This window comes from Sturnira hondurensis, unplaced genomic scaffold, assembly GCF_014824575.4.
Source record: "Sturnira hondurensis isolate 20B ecotype Veracruz unplaced genomic scaffold, ASM1482457v3 Scaffold0021143, whole genome shotgun sequence".
Lineage (NCBI taxonomy): Eukaryota > Metazoa > Chordata > Mammalia > Chiroptera > Phyllostomidae > Sturnira > Sturnira hondurensis.
Window position 1 is genome coordinate 7,973,321 of NW_028093774.1, and position 25,398 is coordinate 7,998,718.

A 25,398-nucleotide genomic window follows, 5' to 3' on the forward strand; every position below is an offset into this window, starting at 1 on the left:
AAAAACAATGACAACTGTTCACAGAAATGACTAATCTGGGCAGAGTTTTACATGGAAAAAATCTTAGATTTCCCTCAAAATAGACTGTGTTGCAGTATCCAAGTTGCCGTAATAGTATAAAACAGTGAAACAGGCTTTAAAAAGCCACCCTTTTAATTTTCAGAGACAACCGAAAAGTCTTCACAGGAAGCAAACCGCTTTCAGGTTTTGTTGAGCCTTGCGAAGACCACACACACTCTGGACGAAGTTTCGGTTGTGGTAGAATGCCGTTTTCAAACTTTGTCTTCTATGAAAATAATATGGAAACTTCTAAAATGGAATTTGGTGCATAGGTACCACTCCATAAAAACTCATAAAGAGGTTCAAATAGAAACATTTAAAAATTTTAAAATTATTTCTTTAATAACCCCTTGCAGCCAAATTCTGCCTTACATCCGCAGTTAGACCTTCGGTGGGTGTTTCTTGCTCTTCTCCTCTCAGGACCACGATGCTACTCCATTCTCTTAGGACATTAGGGTCCCGACAGCATCCTGACCCCCTTCAGGGCTGTGGGTTGTTATCTTATCCTCCCCCTCCCCTGTAACATTTCTTTGCCTCGGCCCCAAGGTTGAGGTGGCTTTGCTTCCCCACTGGGCTTCTTTCATTTAGATGTTGTAATATGACCATTTTGTCTATGTAATTAAAAATTCTCTGTCAATGTCATTTTAATAGTTGCATTTTTGCCTAAGTAGATCATGTATTAATATCTACTTAATTTTCCTGGTGTTGGCAATTCTTATTTCTGGCTTGTATCACAGTGCTGTGACAGACACCTTTCTGTGGAGAGACCCCTCTACCCCACACCCCCATGTTTCAAGTTACTTCCTTAGGACAGAGCCTTATCAGTAGGCTGATGGGATCAAATGGGAAACATAGGGCTATAGCTTTTATTGAGTAATGTCAAGTTGCTTTCGGGGAAGTTTGTGCCAGCCAATAACCCCCGTCAGTAGCGGATGAGGGCCTTTCTCCACTCAGTTCTTAATCATTCCTGAACCCTGTCATTTAAAAATCTTTGTTAATTTCATAGGTGAAAAATTATATCCTGTTGCTATAACTGACCTTTTATTAATTACCTAATGAGATTGAAGAAACACTAATCAAATGTTCATTTGTTAGCCATTTGTGTGGGACACTTTGTTTGTAACTTGTATGTTCATAAACTTGCTCATTTAAGCCACAGTTTTAATCCAAATTCCTTAACGTGTGCTGGTTTGTTTAGGAATAGTGGAAAGGCTTACATAAGAAAGATATTTCAACATAGCACTTCTGAGGGATTTTTGTCTGCGGTTATTGCTGAAGTAATAGAACCTTTTGGGATAGAAGATGTGAATCAAAGTCCTTGCTTGTCTAGTTCCCTTTCCATCGCTGAAGACCAAGGTTTCTTTAAACTGACTCTTCAACTACAAAGTAAGTATGATGGTATACCCTAGCCCTTACGGCTAATAAAAATGAAGAATGATCTTTTGGGAAGGTTGTTCATGCTCCTTTATACAACAGTAGATTTTAAAATTTACTCCAATTGGCAATCTACAGAAGTATTCATCTACTTAGGCTTCTGGAGGAATTTTATATTTCTAATATAATAAAACCTAGCTATAACTTCCTTGATATTCCATCAACAGAGTACCTATTATTAATTCCTATGATGTTATTTTTGTATGAAACCATATTCAGGAGAAATCACAGAAAATGTGAAGTCCATGCACACTTCACCCTGCGTAATAAAATGATGTTGAATTGCTATGATGTAGGATATTTCTTTTTTAATTTATTTATTTAATTGTTGTTCAAGTACAGTTTTGTAGAATATTTTTATTTCAAAGGATTCTATGATAGATATATATATATATCAAAACTTAGTATAATTTGTTGTAAGAATTTGGGTTTTATTCTGAGTAAACAAGAAGCCGTTAGAGGGTTGTGAGCAGAAAGAGACCCGACTGGACTCACCATTTAACAAGATCACGTTGGCTGCTGTGTTGAGAGTGGACTGGGCCGGTGATGCAGAAAGGGCAGGAAGAAAAGCAGAGAAATGGGCAGGCTGATACAATGCTCAGAGGAGGGGTCACATTCAATCAGATGCCACTACTCATCCAAGTGGAGAAATAAGGTGCCTATCGGGAAAGACAGGTCTGGCATTCAGTGAAAACACCTGGACCGGAGAGATAAATTTGAGCAGTCAACACATACATGGCAGTCGGTACTATGAGACAGCCGGCTGAGACGTGTGGCAAATGGCCGTAGGTGTAGCAAGGGGAAGGTCTGAGGTCCCATCCCTGGCGGTCTAACAGTTAGTGGTCCGGGAGATGGGGAAGCGTTGGAAAGGAGGCTGGAAGTTCTGCTCAGAGGAGAACTGAGGGAAGATGTTTAGATGCACCAATAGCTCAGGGAGAATGAGGAAAGAAGACTGGCCAGTGTGGGTCTGAGTGAAAGTCATTGGTAACTTGGACAAAAGCTGCTGTTGGATGGAGTAATATAGCCTGGAATGTAATTGTGGTAAATTAAAACATTTAGGAGAGGAGGTGAAGACCATGAATAAGGCAACTCCGGGTATTTCACTAGAAAGGGAAGGGGAGACCGAACTTACGTGGCCCTCGGGAGTAGGTAGGAAAGGCCTCTATTGGTACGTGTAAATGGGAGAAATTAAAGGATGTGTGCATATCTCACTCAGAGAGGGAGTTATGTCGTTCTTTTCTGACGACTTCTATTTATTTTTTCAGAATGAGGCAAGTATTGTTATGTTCTATGACCCATCAAAAACATTTGGTAGTAAAAGAAAACAAAGTTTGCCAATGATACCCACCCTCCCCTTGAAACAGCCTTCTGACTGTTTCAGTCAAAACAGCCTTTTGACTCCTCTCCTGTTCTCTGGCGGCCTTTCTCCATTCATTTCTTCTTGGTCTGCTTTCTCCATTCATTTCTTCTTGGTCTGCTTCATTTCTTCTTGTGCAGTTTTTCCATGCCTTCTCCAATGGGGTTCCTTATGGTCCTGCCCTGGGGCCTCTTTTCTCCTAAATCTTCATGTTGTCCTTAAACAATCCATTATTCATGCCTTCGACAAATATTTTTTAGCACCTTCTGTGGCATAGACAGACTTTAGGGAATGGGGAATCACTGGCTACTTTACCCTTCTCTTGAAGAATCATGATAAAGATTCTAGGCTATTAAGGCTCTTGGCAGTTTTATAGTAAAGAAATTAGCTTTCTTCTAATAAGTTAGCCCTACATGGGTTTTTTCTGATAATAATTTTATAGAATCCATTTCATAGGAAAGGGTAAAGTACAGGTCTTTGCTTCACATATTCATGACACACATTCTATAAATTAATTTGATGTATAACCTGAAGTCTGGCAAATGTGTTTTATGGTTAAGACCATAGCTTAACAACTCCAACACTGTGTTCATGGATGAAGTCCACCAGTCTACTTGGAGAATGTTGGCTGTTTTATTTCATACTGAATCATTCCCGTTTTAGCTCCAGGTGCGGTTTCCTCATTTAAAGATTCGGATATAGAGAAGACAGTGGTGATTCCTGGCTACAGCAGCTTCCTTATCACAAACATCGTGGATGGTCAGAATGCGTTAGCTCAGGCGACCATGCCGAGAATAGTACCCATCGGTATGACGTTCGTAAAAGACTCCTGGTTCCTGTACGACTTCGGGCAAAGGAATGGACGGGCATGGGAAATATACACAAAACCATGCAATTATTGGTTTCAGCAACATGATGATTCACTATCCCTCAATGCCCTGAAGTATGTTGATCTAGGGAAATCTCAGGCTCTACAGGTGAAGGTCATACCTCACGGAAAAGGTAAGTTTGTTTTTATTGGGAAGCATCAAAAGGAGATGTTTTTGCTTGCTTTGAATGTGAAATACACTCTTTGACATGTCTTTGGTTTCCATAGTGGCTGGCATTCTACTTACAACAGTATTAGCTTCTAATTATTGAGCGCTCACTATGTGCGAGGCTCTGTATTCAGTGATTTTTTTGTACATTTTTTAATTCAATGTTTATAACAACCCTAACGGGCTAGACTATGATCCCCATTTTACAAGTGAGGAAAATAAGGTTTGGATTATTATAGTTATTTCGAGTGTGGGTTTTTAAACATACTTTATTAATCATGCTATTACAGTTGTCCAAATTTTCCCCCTCTGCCCCCCTCCACAGAGTACCACCCATTCCCTCACAATTTCCCCTTCTTAGTTCATGTCCATGGATTATGCATATACATTCTTTGGCTACTCCATTTCCTATACTGTACTGTACATCCCCCAGCCTATTCTGTACCAACCAATTGCACTTTAAAAAATATATATTTTATCGATTATGCCATTACAGTTGTCCCATTTTCCCCGCTTTATTCCCTTCTGCCCTGCACACTCCCTCCCTCCCACAGTCCCCTCCTTCAGTTCATGTCCATGGGTCATACATGTAAGTTCTTTGGCTTCTACATTTGCTATACTGTTCTTAACCTCCCCCTGTCTATTTTCTACCTACCATTTATGCAACTTATTCTCTGTACCTTTTCTCTCTGTCTTCCCCTCCCACTCCCCCACTGATAGCCCTCCATGTGATCTCCATTTCTGTGATTCTGTTCTGTTCTAGTTGTTTTCTTAGGTTTTTTTTTTTTAGGTTCTGTTGTTAATAGCTGTGAGTTTGTGGCCATTTTAGTGTTCATATTTTTATCTTCTTTTTCTTAGATAAGTCTCTTTAACATTTCATATAATAAGGGCTTGGTGATGAACTCCTTTAACTTGACCTTATCTGGGAAGCACTTTATACGCCCTTCCATTCTAAATGAAAGCTTTGCTGGATAGAGCAATCTTGGATGTAGGTCCTTGCCTTTCATGGCTTGGAATACTTATTTCCAGCCCCTTCTTGCCTGCAGAGTTTCTTTTGAGAAATCAGCCGACAGTCTTAGGGTAACTCCTTTGTAGATAACTCTCTCCTTTTCTCTTGCTGCTTTTAAGTTTTCTTCCTTCTCTTTAATATTGGGTAACTTAATGATGATGTGCCTTGGTGTGTTCCTCCTTGGGTCCACCTTCTTTGGGACTCTCTGAGCTTCCTGGACTTCCAGGAAGTCTGTTTCCTTTGTCAGATTGGGGAAGTTCTTTTTCATTATTTGTTCAAATAAATTTTTAATTTCTTGCTCTTCCTCTTCTCCTTCTAGTGCCCCTAGGATTCAGGTGTTGGAACATTTAAGGATGTCCTGGAGGTTCCTAAGCCTCTCCTCATTTTTCCGAGTTCTTGTTTCTTCATTCTTTTCTGTTTGGTTGTTTCTTCCTTCTGGTTCACACCCTTGATCTGAGTCTCAGTTTCCTTCCTATCACTGTTGGTTCCCTGTACATTTTTCTTTATTTCACTTAGCATAGCCTTTATTTTTCCATCTAATTTGCAACCATATTCAGCCAATTCTGTGAGCATCCTGATTATCAATATTTTGAACTGCTCATCTGATACATTGGTTATGTCTTTGTCGCTTAGTTGTATTTTTTTCTGGAGCTTTGATCTGTTTTTTCATTTGGGCCATTTTTTTTTTTTGTCTCAGCCCACCTGTTATGTAGTAAGGGGCAGAGCCTTAGGTGTTCACCAGGGTGGGGCAACCCATGTGGCTGCGTTGTGGCGCTATTTGTAGGGGAGGGTCTGAGAGGGGACAATGCCACTTGCTTAGTTCTCTGGCAGCTTTCAGTGACTGAAAGCGGGCAGAGAGTCATTGGTTATAATACTAATTGCCCATATTTCCTTCAAGTAATTTTAGAGTTTTCATTTGATGATTTTCACTTTCCATTTAATTCTTTAATTTATCTAGACTTGTTTGGTATATTGTAGGTGGTTAGTTAGTTGTTCTGACATCACTTACTGAGTGATGTGTCCTTTCTTCACTGACTTCAAAATACGACTTTATCTTAATGTACAGTTTTATGGAGGCTTGATTCCATAAGTATAATCAAATAACTCTTTGGCCACTGGTTTGATCCATTTTGGGTGTGAGGTGGGGGTAGGGACTGAAAATTCCAACCCAGCAAGCGGCTCCCTTCCCAGGGTGTGATGGAAAACCACCTTATTAACACAATAAAAGACAGCTTTGTCCCTCTCACTACTTAGGAAATCCCAAGGGTTTTCCAAGCTCTGGGCTGGAAACAGTACAAATACACATTCCCTATTCCCACAAGACCAAATACGTATTCCCTATTCTAAATCACGATGCCACAGTGGGACACCTTTGCACTTACTATATCTTCTTCAATGTCTTTCATGATGTTTTATAATTTTCAGTGTACAGGTCTTTTCTCTCCTTGTTTAAACTTATTCCTAGGTATTTTATTCTGTTTGATGTTATTATAAACAGGATTGCTTTCTTAATTGCTCTTCCAGTTAGTTCATTTGTCAGTGTATAGAAAGGCAACTAATTTTGTATTTTGACTTTGTGTCCTAGAGTGTTAATGACGTTTTTTTCCCTAACAGTTCTTTGGTGAAGACCTTAGGGTTTCTGTATATAAGATCCTGTCATCTGCAATCAGAGGCAATTTTACTTCTTCCTTTCTCATTTGGAGGCCTTTTACTTCTTTTCTTTCCCTAATTAATTGCTCTGGGCAGAATTTCCTGTTCTATGTTGATCAGAAGCGGCAAGAGTGGGTATCCTTGTCTCGTTCCCTGTCTCAGAGGCAAAGCTTTAAGCTTTCAGTATGATGAATATGATCAGAATGCGGACATGTGAGTATGAAGTTGGCTATGGGCCTGTCATATATGGCCTTCATTATGTTGACGTGCATTCCTTCTCTACCTAATCTATTGAGAGTTTTTGTCATGAGTAGATGTTGGATTTTGTCAAATGCTTTTTCTGTATCCATTGAGATGATAGATACTTTTTATTCTGTTAATGTGGTATATCACATTGAAGACCCGGAAAAGCCAAAGGAATCTTGAGAAAGAGCAAAGGCAGAGGCATCATACGTCCTGATGTAAACCACTTCTATCACAAAGCTATGCTAATCAAAACACACTGACATGAAAACAGACAAAGCAATGGAGCAGAATAGAGCCTAGAAATAAACTCATGCATATCTAGTCAGCTAATCTTTTGTTTTTAGCCTCACTCAAGGACTTTTTAAAAATTGATTTTAGAAAGAGAGAATGAGGGAGAGAGAAGAAATATCAATGTGAGAGAGAAACGTGGATTGGTTGCCTCCCATGCACACCCTGGTGGGGGGGCAGGGGGTGGTGCGCATTCAAACCTGAGCCTAGGAGTGTGGCCTGACTAGGGATCAAACCTTTTGGTGTACTTGGGAGAAAGCTCCAACCCACTGAACCACCCAGCCAGGGTTGGTCAGGCAACCTTTGACCAGGGAGCCAAGAACACCCAGTAGGGAAAGGATAGTCTCTTTATTAAGAGCTGATAAAACTGGATAATCACGTGAGTGAGATTGGACCCTTATCTTACATCATTCACAAAAATGAACTCGAAAATGGATTGAAGACTAATTGTAAGACTTGAAAGCACAACATTCTTAGTAGAAAACATAAGGGAAAAGTTCCTTGATGTTGGTCTTGGCAATGATTTTTTTTGTTTGTTTCTGGAAATGGCACTCAAAGCACAGGCAACAAAAGCAAAAGTAAACAAGTGGGACTGCATCAAACTAAAAAGCTTCTGCACAACAACAACAAAAATAAATAAAAACCAATCAACACATTGAACAGGTAATAGGAGAAAATATCTGCAAACCATGTATCTGATAAGGAGTTAATAGCTTAAAGATATAAGGAATTCATACAACCAAATAGCATGGGGGAGAAAAGCCCCCCAAATTTAATTAAAAACTGAGCAAAGGACTTGAATAGACATTTTCCCAAAGGAGTCACAAATGGCCAACAGTACCTGCAATGGTGTTCAACATTCCTCACCATCACAGAAATGCTAATGAAAACCTCGATGAGATATCACCTCATAGTGGTCAGGGTGGCTATTACCAAAAAGACAAGAGATAACAAAAGTCAGGGAGGATGTGGAGAAAAGGGAGCCCTCCTGCACTGTCAGTAGGGGTGTGAATCGGTTCAGCCACTATGGAAAACACTATGGAAGAGCCTCAAAAACTTAGAAATGGAACTNAAAAGATATAAGGAATTCATACAACCAAATAGCATGGGGGGTAAAGCCCCCCAAATTTAATTAAAAACTGAGCAAAGGACTTGAATAGACATTTTCCCAAAGAAGTCACAAATGGCCAACAGTACCTGCAATGGTGTTCAACATTCCTCACCATCACAGAAATGCTAATGAAAACCTCGATGAGATATCACCTCATAGTGGTCAGGGTGGCTATTACCAAAAAGACAAGAGATAACAAAAGTCAGGGAGGATGTGGAGAAAAGGGAGCCCTCCTGCACTGTCAGTAGGGGTGTGAATCGGTTCAGCCACTATGGAAAACACTATGGAAGAGCCTCAAAAACTTAGAAATGGAACTACCATACGATCCAACTACCATACGATCTCACTCCTGGGTATGTGCCTGAAGGAGGTGAAGTCAGTATCTCGATGAGATAAATAGGCTCTTGTGGTCGTTGCAGCGTTACTCACAATAGCCAACATACAAAAAAACAACATGTGGACCTTGCCAGAGCAGCAGATAAAGAAGATGTAGTACGTGTGCACAATGGAATATTGTCCAGCCATAAAAAGGAAGGAAATCCTGCTGTTTGCAACAACATGGCTAAACCAGGAAGACACTGTGCTAGATGAAATAAGGCAGACAGGGAAAGACAAATACTGCATGGTTATCACTCATCTGTGAAATCTAAAAAAAAACAAAAGTCTTACCCATGGAAACAGAGAGTAGATGCTGGTTGATAGGGGCTGGGGGGGAGCGGAATAGGCAGATGTTGGTCAAAGGATACAAACTTTTAGTTATAAAATGAGAAAGTTCTTGGGACGTCGTGTACAACATGGTGACTATATTTAACCATACTATATTATGTATTTGAAATTTGCTGAGAAAGTAGATTTTAAGCATTGTCACCACACACACACACACACACACACACACAAGATAACTACATGTCAGGTGGTGCATGTGGTAATTGTGATAATCATTTCACAATGTATGCATATCACAAATCATTGCATTATACAACTTTCAAAATATACAATTTGATGGTCAATTTACCTCAATAAAGCTAGGGGGTAGAGTGTGAAATATCAAACCCCTCTTTGGACCTGCTAAATCAGAATATGCATTTTAACAAAATCCCCAGCTACAGGTTAGGAAATGCTGGCCAGATGATTTTGGTTTAAGGGAAACTTCAGGTGTGACTTCAGGCAAATTGGTTATTATTTCCATTCCTGTTTTCCATTAGTAAAGATAGCTGTTAGACCACACAGTGTTTCAAAACTCCTTTTCCTCTAAGTTTCTCAGCATGGAAAGTTTGCACACAGGGGACCTGCAGGCAGGAATTGCCCTGGTGACCTATCGTGTTAATGGCCTACAAGGATTCTCTTTGTAACGACTGACTGACAGCCCTTTAAATTGAGCCTACCCTTCAGTTTCTTTACGGAGTATACCCAACTCGGTGTGATCAGTACCGACCAAATGCCCTTTATATGCACTTGAGAACCTGGCTGAGGAAATAAGGGGTGAAGTGGAGCAATATTTTTGCGAGAAAATATTTGGAGAAGATATTTGCAAAGTTAAATTTTTCTATGTAAATTCCTAACTGTATTCACAGGCATTACACAGTCTTTGTAATAGATTCTGGTGTTCTAGAATCCTGATTAGCCACTCATCATTAAATGGTTTAGAATTTTTATGGTTCAGTATTACCCATTAGCCTTGTTTCTCTAGGTACACAAATACTTGAACTCCCACCAGTGAAAATGATTGTTGGAAACCCCACTGTGTTGGAAGTTAGAGCGGAAGGCTCCTTTGATGATGCTGATAATTACCTAATGAAAATTTCGGCAGCTAGCAAAACTTTACTGCAAGTAAGGTTTTCTTTCATTACAAAAGAAATCTAATTATAGAAAAGTTACGATATAAGCTAAGGAAAGTCCTTCAGGGTTAAGGTTAGGGTTAGAGGTTAAAAGGGCGAGCTCCGTTAAAGACAGACCGAGTTAGATCTCATTTCTAGTGCTTCAGTGTGAACTTGGGACAGTCACTTTACTGTAGTTTCCTTATCTATAAGACAGAGATGGTAACAATACCTACCTCGTAAGGTTGTTTTAAGAATTGAATGTGATAATTCAAGTAAAGCATTATAGAAAATGCTCAGTCACTGAGAACTTACAGTGTTTTCCTGTTTTTTCCCCCAAACGGGGAGAACATTGCATATACACTTTAAAATGTTTGCACTTTCCACTTAACTATGTGTTTCAATCCTTCCAAGTCAATAAAATGTTTTCTACATAGTCTTAAGTTTTTTAGCATGAAGACTTTAACCTATAGAGAAAAGTAGAATTTCCATATCTCTATTACACTTGGATTAAATAGTCAAGATTTTGTTTTATCATCCCTGTGTAATTTGTTTATATTCTGACATTTTAAAGCGAACAGCAAACATTCCGTCATTTCACTCCTGCGTGCTTCCATCTACGTCTATAAGAGTGAGTAGATGAGTGGGTATAAGAGTGTGACTCACATAGTCACAACACCACTGTCATCCCCAAAACTCGTTAAACTGAATGTTCGGTTTGAAACCTACAGGCCCTGTAAAACTTGGCCTATAATCCAATTTCCCCAGTTTTCCCAAAACATTTTGAAGTTGCTTTGTTTGAATTGGGATCCAAACAAGATTCATACAGTATGTGATTATTTTATCTCTTAAGTCTCTTCTGGTTGAAAGGTACTATTCCATTTTATTCTCCTGCCATTGAATTGTAGAAATTGGGTTCGTTCTGTTCTAGAATGGATAATCTGGATAAGCTTTTTCTCTTTGCTTTCTTGTTTCTTATTTAACTTGTGCTTCCCCTCCACCCCTAAATTTCCTTTACAAGTATAACCCTGTCTGGATTCTTGTTCAATGTGTTTTGGCAAAAATTCATTAAAAATCCATCTTTTAATAGCTATAGAATATAGGAATAAGAGTAAAACTCCCACTTACCGGAGTTTGCTATAACACTAGAGTAATTAGTATTTCTGCACTCTTAAAATTCCCCGAATACTTTAAAATTTCAAACAGAATCTATCAAGTTTTATTGAATATTTAATATTGTTCCAGGTTGAAGGACATTTATTGTGCACAAATTCCTGCTAAAGATAGATCTTGGTGACGCACAGGGATTGCTAAGTGTATAACTTCTTTACAAAATGTGGGCCAGTAGAAATTATTTTATTTACATCGTCAGAGCAAATGACCAGATGCTCATCAGTGAGTGGGGAAGCCCCATCTGTGGGAGTTGGCAGTGACTGTGCTGTTTACTTAATAAGTCCCTCCTGAGTCCTGCTCATTTCCAAGTGTTGCCTATATCCAATTAGATGGGAATGTATTTCTTCCTGGAAAAGAATGTGTTTTCTATTATGGTTTACTCTCAAACAGACCTTTATATCAAACTTATCCCTCTATTTCTGTTTTCTATTAATGTTCTTTTTCTATTTCTGTTCTTTTTCTATATTCTTTAGTTGGTTACTATGTTATTTAGCTCAGCTGCCACCACAAAACAGGACAGACCGGGAGGATTAAACAAGCGAACTTTATTTTCTCGCAGTTCCGGAGGCTAGGAGTTCAAGACCCAGGTGTCAGCGGGGTTGGTTTCCTCACCTCTTTCCTGTGTCTTCACATCACTTTCCCTCCATGTGTGCCTGTGTTCAGATCTTCTCTTGCCCTAAGGACACCCATCGTGTGAAACTAGGGCCTGGCCTACTGACCTCATTTTAAGTCAGATACCGCTTTAAAGGTCCTCTCTCCAAACGCAGTCACATTCTGAGATACTGGAGGTTAAGATATCAGCATAGGAATTTTGTGTGGACTCAGTGCATCCTATCCCAGTGACTCGAAATCACCTTCATTTATTTGGATCTATCCAGGGAACCACTTCACTGGCGTTTATTGTCTCGGAAGCCTCGACGGACTGCTTTGTTACAACGTTCGTGCCAATAATGAAGAGCAGCTGTAGTTATCTCAAGTCTATGCACCACATTCCCAGTGCGGTCATCCCGCTGGAAGACTGGCTCAGTGGGGTTCACAAAGACAGCCAGGGCTTTAATATGATCAAAACTTTGCCGGTAAGAAACGGAAACAAGCAAAGGAAAACTCCCTGAGCAGATTGGTTTAAGGGTACCAGTGATGTACTGCTTTTGCGTGATGGGCTAGCCAGTCTTCGTGTTTCTTTCCTAAAATGCTCAAAACACTCCAGTTATGTTTCAGTCCTCATGTTATTTCAAGGATGTGATAATGACTTTTTTCCTAAAATGAGTCATTTTAGAAATGGTGGTTTAGATGTTTCTGAAATAATGATTTTTTGGTAACTTCGTTTCATTGTTATTAATGTCACTTATGTATATAAATGGTTGCATAACCTTGGGTTTTTGTAATATATGAAGTTACTTGTCCTTATGTTGACCTGTCCCAAGTTACCATTACTGGCCCCATTTCAAAGAAGTCGCTATTTTAATTTTTGCCTTGTCAGAATCTGACTATTTTTAAAATATAATATAGTACTCTGCTAACTAACTTATTACTTATAATTGTTCTTGTAGCAAAAAAAGCAAATAACAAAACTTGAAGAATTATTTACTAAGTACATCACTAGAACTTTTTACAAGGTGTTTAACCTTTATTTGCATTGACTTTATGGCCACTATTTTAGGTAATAAAAGAGTTTTCACCAACTTATATTACTATGGATTGAAATTGTTGAAATATCAGAAAATATTGGTTTGGGAGCATAGGGTGAATAGAAATTTACTTTAATACCTGGAACTAAAAACAAAATATTTGCTTTGAATGCTTTTCTGGAAAGTCAAGATATTTAAATCAAAGACACAGTAAATAATGAATTACGTATTTTGTTTAATCACCTGCAGATAAACTACAGGCCTCCATCTAATATGGGAATTGCCATTCCACTTACAGATAATTTTTACCATGCAGATCCTAGCAAGCCCATCCCTAGAAATCTATTTCGCAAGTCAAAGGTGAGTCATTTTTCTACAGATAAACTAGTCTTTATTCAAGTTCAAGATCACTGAGTAAAATTACAGTTGAAAGTAGCTACAGGGATTAAATGAGAAGCTGCATTTAGTAAAATGCTCCATCTGCCCTTTTTGGTGATGCTGCTGCTGGTGGTGGTGATGGTGATGGTGACAAGGGTGATGGTGGTGATGCTGCTGCTGGTGGTGGTGGTGGTGATGGTGACGAGGGTGATGTTGGTGATGATGCTGCTGCTGGTGGTGGTGGTGATGATGCTGGTGAAGACAGCGGTGGTTATGGTAGTGGGGATGATGACGATGATGACTACTACTACTATTGCTACCAATTCCTCCTCCTACAACTTCAGTCCCTCTCATTTTACCACTATTCCTGGATATGGTTTGGGAATCTGGAAGTCCAGGGGACCCTTTACCCCTGACCTCCCCCTGGCTCCTGTTTAGATTGTGACAGTGACGAATGGGCTGAAAGCACCTTTTCTCAAATAAAAAGAGCCCCCAGCCCCATCTCACACCTCCAGCCCTGAAAAAAGATCGATGCCCCAAAAGAAGGAGGAGTGTTTGCCTCAACATAGATGCACTTAAACTCCGGCCAAGGTTCTTCCTAGAAACTAACCCAGCAGCGCTCTGCCTCTCTGGGGTGTGGAGTGAACTAGGTGGAGAATAGAGGGAGAGTACATTATGGCTTCTTGAGAAAACCGTAGATGCCTATGGAATCTCTCTCCAGAAAAACGCGCTTACCCGCCTATATATGTGCGTACAGACACTGGTATTCATTCATGAACATGCGCACACACACAGTGACGTGAAATTGTTTCTTTTGCTCAGAACTCTCCACTGTCTTCCTATCTCAGTCAGAGTAAAAGCCAGCTTCTCCCAGTGGCTTATAAGGTCCCCGAGGTTTGGCCTTGGCACTGCATCTGACCTGATGTTGCCCAGGTGGGCCTGCTCTAGCCACGCTGGCCACCTTACTGTTCTTCAAATATGCCAGGCATGTTTCCGCTTCAGGGCCTTTGTAGTTTCAAAAAATTCCTCTGTCTGGAATGCCCTTCTGCCCGATATGACGCAGCACCCTTAATCACTGTCCTCTGGTTTTTGCTTAAATGTTACATTTATTGTGAGGCCTTCCTTAACCTCTATTTAGAATTGTCCCATCTCCATTATTACCCACCCCCATCCACCTTCCCTGTCTCATTTTTCCTCGTTGCACTTGTTACAATTTTACTCATTTATTTTATTTATTGTATTTCATAAAAAGGTAAGCTACAGAAGGCAGGGTTTTTTAAAAAATCTATTTTGTTCTCTACTGTACCTTTAGTACCAATAACAGGGCCAGGCATGGAGAGCGCTTAAAAATTGTTGAACAAAGAAATAATACACATTTATACACATATTGTTGTACACACACAACATAAGGAGGTTGACTTCTTATCAAATCTTGGATTTCAAGATAGGAAGCTCTGCTCCAGGCAATGAGCAACTATAATACTAAGTTCTTCAATTTCATTTTCTCACAAAGATAAATCTGGACGCATCACTACAACTAAGCCTCCTGTACTAAAATATGGTTTCACTATATTTATATGGAAATCTTTTTAAAAAATATTTTGTTTATTTATTTTTAGAGAGAGGGAAAGGGAGGAAGAAAGAGAGGGAGAGAAACATCAATGTGTGGCTGTGTCTCACACGCCCCCTACTGGGGACCTGGCCCGCAACACAGGTATGAGCCCTGACTGGGAATCAAACCAGTGACCCTTTGGTTCCCAGGCCAGTACTCAACCCACTGAGCCACTCCAGCCAGGGCATTATGTGGAAATCTTTAAGAGGTTTTTTTTTTTTCAGGGTTTTTTGGGGAGAGTCGAATAGGAAATATATCAAATATACACACCTAAGTAGAGGAAAGTTTTTTAATGCATCTTTTGAAATTCAACAAATGTTAACTTCAGTGTCACCGGCGTTACCAGGCACTGTACAGATATTCTCTGAGGACACAGCAATGAGCATGATAAACATGACACCTTCAGGGATCTTCACTCTAATGGGGGAGAACAGGCTTCAAACAGAAAAGTTGTACAAACTAAACAGCGTTATCCAGTGCAGTGTCTGTGAACAGCAAGGCCCTGCATAACCTGAAGCAGAGCTACCTGGGAATATTTCTACCACGTGGTGTTCTCGTTCTCACCTCATAGCTACCAAATCGGAAACTGGTGTGTAGTCCTGAAATCTGAATTTTGAAAAATCTCCCGGTTGGCCCTCATTTGCCCTAAAGTTCAAGTTAGACATTGGTAGAGACAGATACAAAACACACACTGCGACCGTGGATCAGGATGCCCAGCTTAGGCCGAGAGAGTCAGACCGAGAGATGAGTAGGGGCCAGCCAAACAGGGGATGACGCAGGAGGAGCGCAGACTAGTGTAAAGGGGAGGCCAGTGGCATTCCTCTGGGACGAGGCAACACCATGCAGGGACACGCAAATCCAAGGCACCATGAGATACCACTTCGCATGTGTTAAGACAGCTGTGACAACTTACACACAGGCAAACAGCTCAGTGATATTGCATTCAAGTATCACCAAGCAAGGGGACACAATTCAGAAATACTTTACTTTTCATTTATTATTAATGGATTTGTTCCCCTTCTCGGGGATTTCATTTACTCAGGGAACAAATGTTTTTTGAGGATTTACTCAGTTTGTAGAGATTCTGACACAGGGAGAAAAAGCCAACCTTTGCTAATTCTATTTGCAGAAATCTGGTAAATTCAAACAGTGTGCTAATGTGTCCACTCGGGAGGAGTGTAATTGCACACATGATCAGAAGTTTTCACATGCTGTCGCTTTCTCAGATTGCAGAGAGAAGGTGAGATAATTTTTAATTACCTGACGACAGAGTACTTTCCTATTAAATAGATTTTGAAATGCACATTTTGGTTAAGTACAAAAACTAAGACAGAAATGATGTCTTGTTGTGACATAGGACTGAAGACAATAGAGAGCTAAAAAGATCTGGAGTTAAATGTCCCCAGATAAATGAATTAACATCATCTGTAAAATAGAATAATACAGATGGAGACTCTACCTGTTCATTTAACAGTTTCTTATAAAGATACCCACTCATGTCTATATGAAAACAATTTGTAACTTGTCCAACACTCTACTACATTATGGTGAATATTGATTCATTCAAAAAATTTAGTATCTATTGTATATCAGGTCCTGGGATAATAGAAGTTGAAATCTTTGTAATCAGGAAGTTTAGTTTGGTAGCAGTGACAAAAAACAAGACAGTCTAACACGTTGGTGAAGAGAACAGGCTGTACAAATATCTTCTTCTGTTGGTCTCAAAGAATTCGAAGGCATGTTATGTTCGTGTTTGCATTAGCCAAGTCAGGTATGTACTTGGTCGGACTTTCAAGTAGAACTAATTCAAATGCCTCATAAGACTATACATAGCATTAAATGAAGTAATTTTACCTTTACATGAAAAGATATGATGACTTAATACAATATTGGGATAGAATCACCCTCAGTAAATTACAAGGGCTGTTATTATGCACCTCTGAAACTCCCCAGTTGCTGAATTACAGTAATATTTCTTGAGCATTGACTGTCCACTAGACCCTGCTCTGAGGCTTCTCCATTATTCCATCTGAGGCCCAGCAAAGCCAGGTAATTTTCCAAGGACCACGTCAGTCCTGTGCGATGGAGTTAGACTGGAACTCTGGCTCCGGAGCCGGAGCTTAAAGAGTGTGGCTGAAAGATCAGGACTGGCAAGGAGAGAGTCCCCTGTGCAGGGACGGGCAGGGTCCAGGTCCTGCAGTGACTTACGGGATATGGGGCAGCTAAAGAAGTTTGTAAATCCTCATAGTCAAGTCCTGTGAAAAAGGCCCAGGCAAAGTTACAGGTTTTGTTCCCACAGAATTTGTCTGTCCCTCTTGGAGTTCACATTGATTCTACTGTAAGATTTTTATCGTCAGAAACCCTAGGTAGCCCATTTCATTTGGAGTAGCCAGACTCTTGGGAACTTAGCTATGCATTCTCTACCAGGAAATCAAATTAGTATTGAATTTCCCAAATTTACATCCATTCTTGGAATTTGCCTTTCAGGTTCCTCGTTTTAAGTTTCCAGTTACACAATACCCAATTTCTTTGGAAATTCACAGTGAGAATGGACATGTCCCAGTGGAAACTCCGTATCTGGTCACCGTGGTGGAAGTGAATGAGAGGGAAAACTGGGAACTCAGTAGGGTTTGCCTTTTTCTATTAGTATCTTACCTCCTAAGCGATGTTGCTATTACCTAGATAAGTTGTTGACCAGAACTGCATGAGAGACAGCCAGAGGGCTTCAGAAGAGGGTTTGAATCTGTTGGCGCTCTGCTGTTCGTCCTATTTCTATGATCTCCCTCTTACTTCATCATCCCTTCCCATGGCCTGGATCCTGTGGCAGAAAAGCATTGGTGACGAATTTAAACTGTTGAATATTTGGAAGCTATTTTGTAGATTAGTAGCAAAAATGATCGACTGGATCTGTGCTACATGTCAGCCTAAATGTCTGCTTCCACTGCGTACACAGTCACACAGCAGGCTACACAAGGTGTGGCCAGACAATCTATTGGATTTATCTTCTACTTACATGAGAAAAAATTTTTAAAGATTTTATGGTAAAATAATTGAAAAGATGCAGAAATCCTTTTAAATAAGAAAAATGCAATTTTTCGCAATTCAGTTTTACCTCCAATATGTAGTGTTTTATTGCACATTTTGAGTTTTGTTTTTGTCTGAATACTTTAAGGTGTGGGTAGACAAACAGGCAGACAGATAGATGGAATTGAATACAATTTTGATCAGTCATTTGTGTTACCAAATATCTAGACATTTGATGTGCAGTGGGTCTTACTCTGTCCAACATGTGCACTTTTGGAATAAAAAATCAGTAAAAAAAGAAAAAACAGAACAAAAGACACTGCTAAATATTTTGCTTTAACTAGCATCCCATTTTCCCTGGTATGTTGGAGCCTGCTGTTACCAGCTTTGAGTGCTGACTATTAAACCTTCAAGCATTTTTCACAGTGGTTGTTAAGCCATTGGCAGCTTGAAATTAGCCATGGTGAGAGTATTTACACCATGGGAATTGGCAAATGCTCCAATCAGAGCTTTTTCCCCCTTTAGATCCTGTATATCATTACACCACTGCAATTTTTAACCCCCACACTACACATCTGGTTTTAGAAATAATTATAAGAAAAGCAGGATTAACGAGCTGGTCACTTTTCTGGGAAAGAGTTTTAGTGATCCTATTGTGAAATTTTTGTGCCACCTTATTTAACAGCACATCACAACCACCAAATGGGTCCATTCGTATCTCGCCAAAGACACAGAGGATGCACAGGTCAGGACTGGCATAGACATCGAGCTGGAAGGAATTAAGGTGGTCAGAGGTCTTGTCCTTCTTGACAGTGTCTCTGAGAAGGAGCCATGTGAGATATGAGGCCTGATCTCCCCTAAATGTATCCTTCACAAAGTCAAGCAGAACTAAAAATACAGGATAGCTTAGTCATGCCATGGAGTAGAATCTTTCATGGTACCTTAATGTATGTAATAAGTTCTACACAAAATGGGAAAGAAAGCACGCATGTACTTAAACTATATTTCATGTACTTTTAGAACACACCGTACCAGAAAATGTTAAAAAACTGAAAATTTACTTAGAGTCGATTCTTAATGTTCCAGTGTATAATCCTTCGGGCCTCAACTTAAGCATAAAGGTAAGTTGGCAGCATTTTTGTTACTCCTGTTTTGAGTTGAGAGGAAATGTGTATGTCTAAACCAAGATTGGTTTTAGTTTTAAGGTGTAGGTATCCATGAATGGTAGAAATAGCACCCTTAAAGTACAAAGTCTGTCCAGAAGGTGTCCAGTCATGAATATGAAAAATAGAGACATTTATTAAAGGAGATACAAGATACAAGAAACATTTATACATAGGACAGTGACACCTCAGTCCCCTTCAAAGTAGGCACCTTGGGACCTCACACCATTCTCCCAGTCACCCTCAGCTGCTCCACTGTATTTTCCTGAATCTCATCAATGGTATGAAATCACTTTCTTTCCAAAGGTGATTTTGGTTTTGGGGAAGGTGGAAGTTGCTGGGCACCAGATCTGGGCTGTAGGGGGCACTGAGTCACCTGGATTTGATGTCTTGCCAAGAAACTCTGCACAAGACGTAATGCATGAGCAGGCATGTTGTGGTGATGAAGCTGCCAATCACCAGTGGCCCATAGCTGCGGCCTCTGCATCATCTGAATAGTTTCCACAGAGGAATGCTCAAACTGAATGCCAATTCTGATGCAGATTCATTGCTCTACTCACTCAGTCCTTTTGAATACAACAGCCACACAGTACACATGTTCATTCAGCAGTGTCTATCTCCCCCACTAACTAGTACTGTGAGGTTGTCATTGTTCACGCATGTGCATTCCAGTCCACTCTCCTTGGCTGCCAGGTTACATCCATGTCATGCAAACCATTCTCATTATAATGCTGGGCTATTTCCGGATAGACCTTGTATATGGAGAGTATTTATTTTTCCATTTCCTTTGATGTTATTATTTCTAAAGGTATCTGAAAGTTAAGTTTAGCATTAACTTAATGACTTTTTGAGCTGATAGGAAAGAAAATACATTATCCATCAAAATGGAGCAGAAAGTGTATTTCCAAAAGTCTGGGGCAATGGGCTCTTCACCTGCATGCACACAGACATGCCTTCTGGTCCCAGCTGCCCATAAGAACACGTGGAGTTGATATCATCTAGGTACTCATTGAGAAAGCCGATGAAAGTCAGGGGCCATATCAGAACAATGAGGATGAGGACTAGCCCAGCGTAAGCATCGAGGCCGTGTTGCAAATTTCTGTTTCCCCATTCTGAATACAAAGTGCAGTCTCAGCTGTCAAACCCCTCCACTTCAAACTCTTGTCCTTCTCCTTCCGTTTTCATTTTGAAGAATACAGTGTATGCCCAGAGCCTCCAGATGACTGGAATGTCAATGCCACATCTGTGGGGACGGTGGCTCCAGTGTACTAAAGCCACGCACGTGTCTGTGCTGCTAAGGACCAGGTGTGTTTTTTCCACAGGGCTCTGAGCTCTTTCACTTCAGAGTGTCCGTTATTCCGGGAGTCACATTTTGCAACCTAGTGGAAGAATTTCAGGTACGGTGAAAGCACAGGGACCACCCTCACCTGGGGCGAGGGCTGGGGAGATGATATGATGAGGATCAGTCCAAACGACACTGAGGCTTTAAAAATGGCCAAACTCAGATGATGGACAAGGCCTGGAGACCGGGGATCCTGAAGGATAGCAGTGACGTTGTCAGCGATGATGCAGTTAGGGCGCATGACAGGTGGCAGGACCGGTATTTATTTTTATCTCCACCTTCCACGTTTCGCTCGGTTTCCTGACTTTCCTTGCCCATCTTCTCCCTCTCACCTTCCCCAGACACAGACGTGTGTAACGTTGTAGCTTCCAGTGTTATACCACTTTGGTTAGGTGCATTAGAATAGTAAAGCCTTAATTACGAAAAAAGCTAATAAGATCTAAAGAATTTGGAACCAAAATAGGTCTCAACAAATCACCCGATGATGTGCCGTGATTCCATTTTACAAATTCATGTAATGACATCTGCTGCCTGTAGGAAATGGGAAAGAAAGAGGATTTCCTTAAATTGATTGAGAACTCATTCATTGTCAAATACCGATACTACCTTATCAATAATAAAATCAACCTCCCCTGCCTCCGTTCCTTTTGCTCTCCTGGGCCTGACCGCAAGGCCAGCCCCAGAATGGTTCTCGTAACTGCAGGGCTGTGAGGCCGTGGCAGCAGGGCAGGCACCTGAGACCCTGCAAGAACACCTACCCCGCTAGATAGAGCAATTAGGAAAAGGGGCACCTGACATACAAAGGGCATCACAGGAAATCCCCATTGTTTTCCTCTTTCTTTCCTCACCTCTTTGTTCCCCAAACAGCTTGATTTCAGGGATCAACACAATAGTACCGGGAGCTAAAATTCTCATAGACTCTCAGCATTCTTCCAAGAGGACATGGAAAAGGGCTTCTGGGGGTAGAAAGTGGGAGGAGGGGGAATCACTAAGAGAAGAGAGCTGGAGAAGCAGGTTCCTGATTTTGTATATGAACTAGCATGCGTACCAAGCAGCACACGATTAGAACACGCCCAAAGAAGCATAGCAAAGGCTTCAAAATAAAACTATAACATAAACACCACGTAAGTTCCAGAACAACCCCCACATGGCACAGGGACCCAGAAGACCCAATAGCATAGCAGAGGCTTTGAACCTGGAACCGGCCTTGGAGCCACCATTCACAGGTGGTGAAGCCTACTGTGCGACCTCAGCTCAGCCAGTGTCATTGGCTGCTGAAACAAACAGGTAATCAACATCGGCCAGAGAGTTCCCAACAGAAACCTGAGTCTCATGACATAATTCTTCAGTGTCCAGATAGCGATCCAAAGTGACTCGACATACCCAGAGCTAAGAAAATAGGCTCGATTCTGAAGAGAAAAGCAAGTGACAGCGCATGGGTTTCTCCGACGTATTTTATCCACGTGCCATTTTCAAATAAATGGAAAGGGAGGCATTTTAAGCAGAGCAATGGAAGCTCTATAAAAATAATCAAATGGGAAATTAGAACTGATAATACAATTTTTAAGTCCCTGGATGGACTCAATAGCAGAACGGATATGGCAAAATAATGATAAATGCACTTGAAGGTGAATCGGTAGAAATCTAACCTGAAGAAAAAGATTTTTAGAAGAATAGCCTCAGGGACCTCTGTGATATCAAAAGCTCTGACATGTATGTTGCCAGAGTTCATGCGGGAGAGGAAAGGGAGGTGGGTGCAGAAAACATATATTTAAAGAAAAAAAGGCTGAACATTTGGTGAAGACATATATTTACACATTCAATAAACTTAATGAGTCCCAAACAAGGTAAACTCAAAGAAGTCATGTTTAAACACATCATAGTCAAACTGCTAAAAACCAAAGATAAAGAAAAATGTCTCAAAATTATCCAGAGAAAAATAAGGGGACTACATATAAGGGAACCCCAATTTGAATGATGGCTGATTTCTCGTCAGAAACTAAAGAAGCCAGAAGGAAGTTGTGTAGCATCTTTCATGTGCAGGGGTGGAGCTGGGGAGGGACGAGAAAGGACTGCCAAGCCAGGATTCTGTGTCTAGTGAAAATACCCTTTGGGAAGGAGAGAGAAATAAAGGCAATTCTCAGATAAAGGAAACTAAGCAAATCCACTGTGGACAAAATTCCTCTTTAAAAAAAATGCTTACGGAAGTTCTTCAGGCTAAAAACAAGTATCAACAGAGGAAAATGAACTTTCAGGAATGAAGGAAAAACTACAAAAATGAATAGTAAAAAGGAAGTAATTGCACAGTTAATAAAGAAAAAGAATCATGAAATAATTTTCTAAAAGAGTGTAAAGTAGCTTATTGATACCAAGTGAGGCAATGAGGCTCACAGCAGCAATACTGAAAGTGGAACAGAAATGCTGAATCTGAACAGAGTCGTGAAAGAATGGATAGCCTATAGGGACTGCTGCTAAGAAAACAGATAGCTCCTTGGGTCACAGGGAGGGTAATGGTACATTTAACCTGAGTTACACCTTTAGCCATCGTTTTCTTTACCAGCTGGCATTGGCCCACATTCCCCACTATTCTATTTCCATCCAATTCTACTTTCTTCTACCTCAGAAGATGATCTTGCCTCCTACTTCACCCAGGAAATACAAGCCACTGCACCTGAACCACCTCCATCTCCGTGGGCCCCTGCTTGTACATTTCACATGACCTAAACCCAACCCTCCGAGAACAAGACACCTGTGTGCCTCTCGGTCACTAAGCCTGTCTCCACTGTGGACCTTGTTTCCCTAATCCACTGTATGTTGCTGTGTATAACATGCACCCACATTTTTGGCCTTAACTTTCAGAAAAATCCTCCTTTTTAATTATTTAATTCAATTTTTAAATTTATATTTAGAAACAAAACCAATGATCATATTCCAGGGGATTATTTTACATACAGATATCATTACCACTTTCTAGAGTTATACTTTTAATGTATAAGCATAAGTAAAAGAATGAAAAACACTTATATAGGTACAAAATTAGTACTACCTGTGTCCAATGCGCATCCTTATTTTTGCCTCAAAATTTGGGGCAAAAAAGGGCACATTATGCACACCAAAACACAGTACCCATTCAGGCAGAGAGACCATTTTGAATATAGAAAATTTTCCTGCCTCAGCATTTAATTAGAAGATTTTCTAAAGAGACAGCAGCTTGAGAAAGCACACGCTGACTCCCTCTCCCCGGGTGTCCCTCCCTCCCTTCTGGGAACCCACTTACTGTCCATGTCCTGCTCAGGCAGCGCCTTCCCTAACTCCCACCCAAGCAGTGAGTGAGGCGTTCTCAGGCCCGTTCCCACTGCACCGGGCCTGAACCTCCATCAGTGAATGCAGGACAGCTTCCTAATTGTCCTATCATCTGCCTATTTCTGCCACTAAGGAGACAGGATAGAGGCGGGGGTGGGGGGGGGTGACAAACAGGATTCTTACTCCCTGTCCGTTGTGCGAAAATTGTTACTTAACAAATCATCGTGAGACTGTTTCTGAGCTTTATGGGTGCTGAGTAAGTCTGGGCGGAGTTTTGCCGAATGATCAGCAGGGTCCCCACCGTGTGCGAATTGTGTCAGGTTCAGTATTTTGAATGATTAGATTCAGAAAGCTTAAAGACTTTGCTTTTTCTGTTGCAGATTTACGTTGACGAAGTACCACTGCCATTTCCAGGACACACACTTATCGCCATTGCAACCGCCGTGGTGCTCGGGGGATTGATTTTTATAGTATTTATGTTGCAAATACGTAACATCCACCCATGGGATAAGTGCAAAACATTCCTTAAAAGAAACAAAATGAACTTATCAAATACCAGTGTCTACCAGCCTTCTCATTAGTGAAAATCTGAATAGTGAACACAGGCTTATCCCAATTTTCTCTTTGTTTCCTAGTTTTATTAGACAATTCCTAGAACCATATATTTCAATGTTAATATAAAATTTATACAAAGATACAAAATTACCGTTATAAGTCAAATTGCTACTTTTCAATATGTTTACCATTCCATTCTTTTATTTTAAAATTTTATGTCAACCCTTCTATAAAGGATTTTTCCATGAGGTTCTTAGAAAAATATAAAATGATAACCACCTCTGTGAATTGGCTTTTCTGTATTTTTTGGCTTTTATCGAGTGGAGCCCGTTCTTTGGGATGCGAATACCCAAGCCTTGCTCTTCCCATTAGGAGTGAGAGGGGACGGTGGTCCTGCCTGGGTGAGACAGGCGGTGAAGGAGGCTAACCCGCAGGTGTGCTTTCAGAGCTTCATGAGAATTAAAGGTGGAGTTATCTGGGTTTCTCAGAGCAACTTCATAAGCAGATTGTGGTCCCAAAGAGAGGGAAACGCGACTCCCATCGCAGGGGTGTCGGAAGAGCAGGGCGCCTGTGCAAGGCGCTGCTCCAGGCAGCACGTGCAATCTCAGAGACGCGCGCCTGGGTGCGCTCTCAGAGCACCTGCTCACGTCATCAGAAGATGGCCAGTCCGTTCACAGAGCCTCCCTGTCCCAGGCGAATTCAGGAGCAGTTGCTTTGATAACAAGAGGGCAGGTGAGGCCTCCAGTCCCAAAGAGCCCAGTTCTGGAACCTGAAAATCGTGGCCATGTCCTATATGGCAAAAGTTCTTTTGAGAGGCCTGAGAGCAAGGTGGGTGCAAGAATCAGACTCACAAGCCGGACATCTCTGTTTACCACTTCACTGTCACCTGGCAAGGTACAGAACTTGGGCAGCGTTCACATCAGTCAGCCCCATCCCTTAGAAGCCCAGTGGCAGCCCTAGCCAGCATACTGAATGCAGCATCCCTATGGCAATGAGCTCCGAGCATGGTGTGTTCTTCAGAGCCAGATCAAACACCTCAAAACTGCCAGCCCATGAACATTTCCCCAGAGATTTGACGATAAAATGAACACATTTCTGTAACTTGCAATTCTAGGATGTCGCTCTCTTCTATTCTGATTATGCTTAACACCCTCCCGTTTATTTTCAGCCAGAATCTACCACCCCACTAAGAGTGGAGCATGGGAGGCATT

The 25,398-nt window shown here is 40.9% G+C and overlaps 1 protein-coding gene across 1 annotated transcript in view; it reads left to right on the forward strand.

The window, feature by feature from the left end:
• The window catches only part of CATSPERB (catsper channel auxiliary subunit beta), an 85,881-nt gene extending 61,535 nt beyond the window's left edge, over window positions 1-24,346 (forward strand). The window contains exons 17-26 of the mRNA XM_037031326.1: window positions 1,259-1,446; window positions 3,515-3,853; window positions 9,883-10,022; window positions 12,061-12,258; window positions 13,060-13,170; window positions 15,930-16,040; window positions 17,288-17,423; window positions 18,845-18,945; window positions 20,310-20,384; window positions 24,013-24,346. Coding sequence (XP_036887221.1) covers window positions 1,259-1,446; window positions 3,515-3,853; window positions 9,883-10,022; window positions 12,061-12,258; window positions 13,060-13,170; window positions 15,930-16,040; window positions 17,288-17,423; window positions 18,845-18,945; window positions 20,310-20,384; window positions 24,013-24,213 — 1,600 coding nt within the window. The 3' untranslated portion in view covers window positions 24,214-24,346. The remainder of the gene's footprint in view (window positions 1-1,258; window positions 1,447-3,514; window positions 3,854-9,882; window positions 10,023-12,060; window positions 12,259-13,059; window positions 13,171-15,929; window positions 16,041-17,287; window positions 17,424-18,844; window positions 18,946-20,309; window positions 20,385-24,012) is intronic.
• Window positions 24,347-25,398: the final 1,052 nt, after the last annotated feature.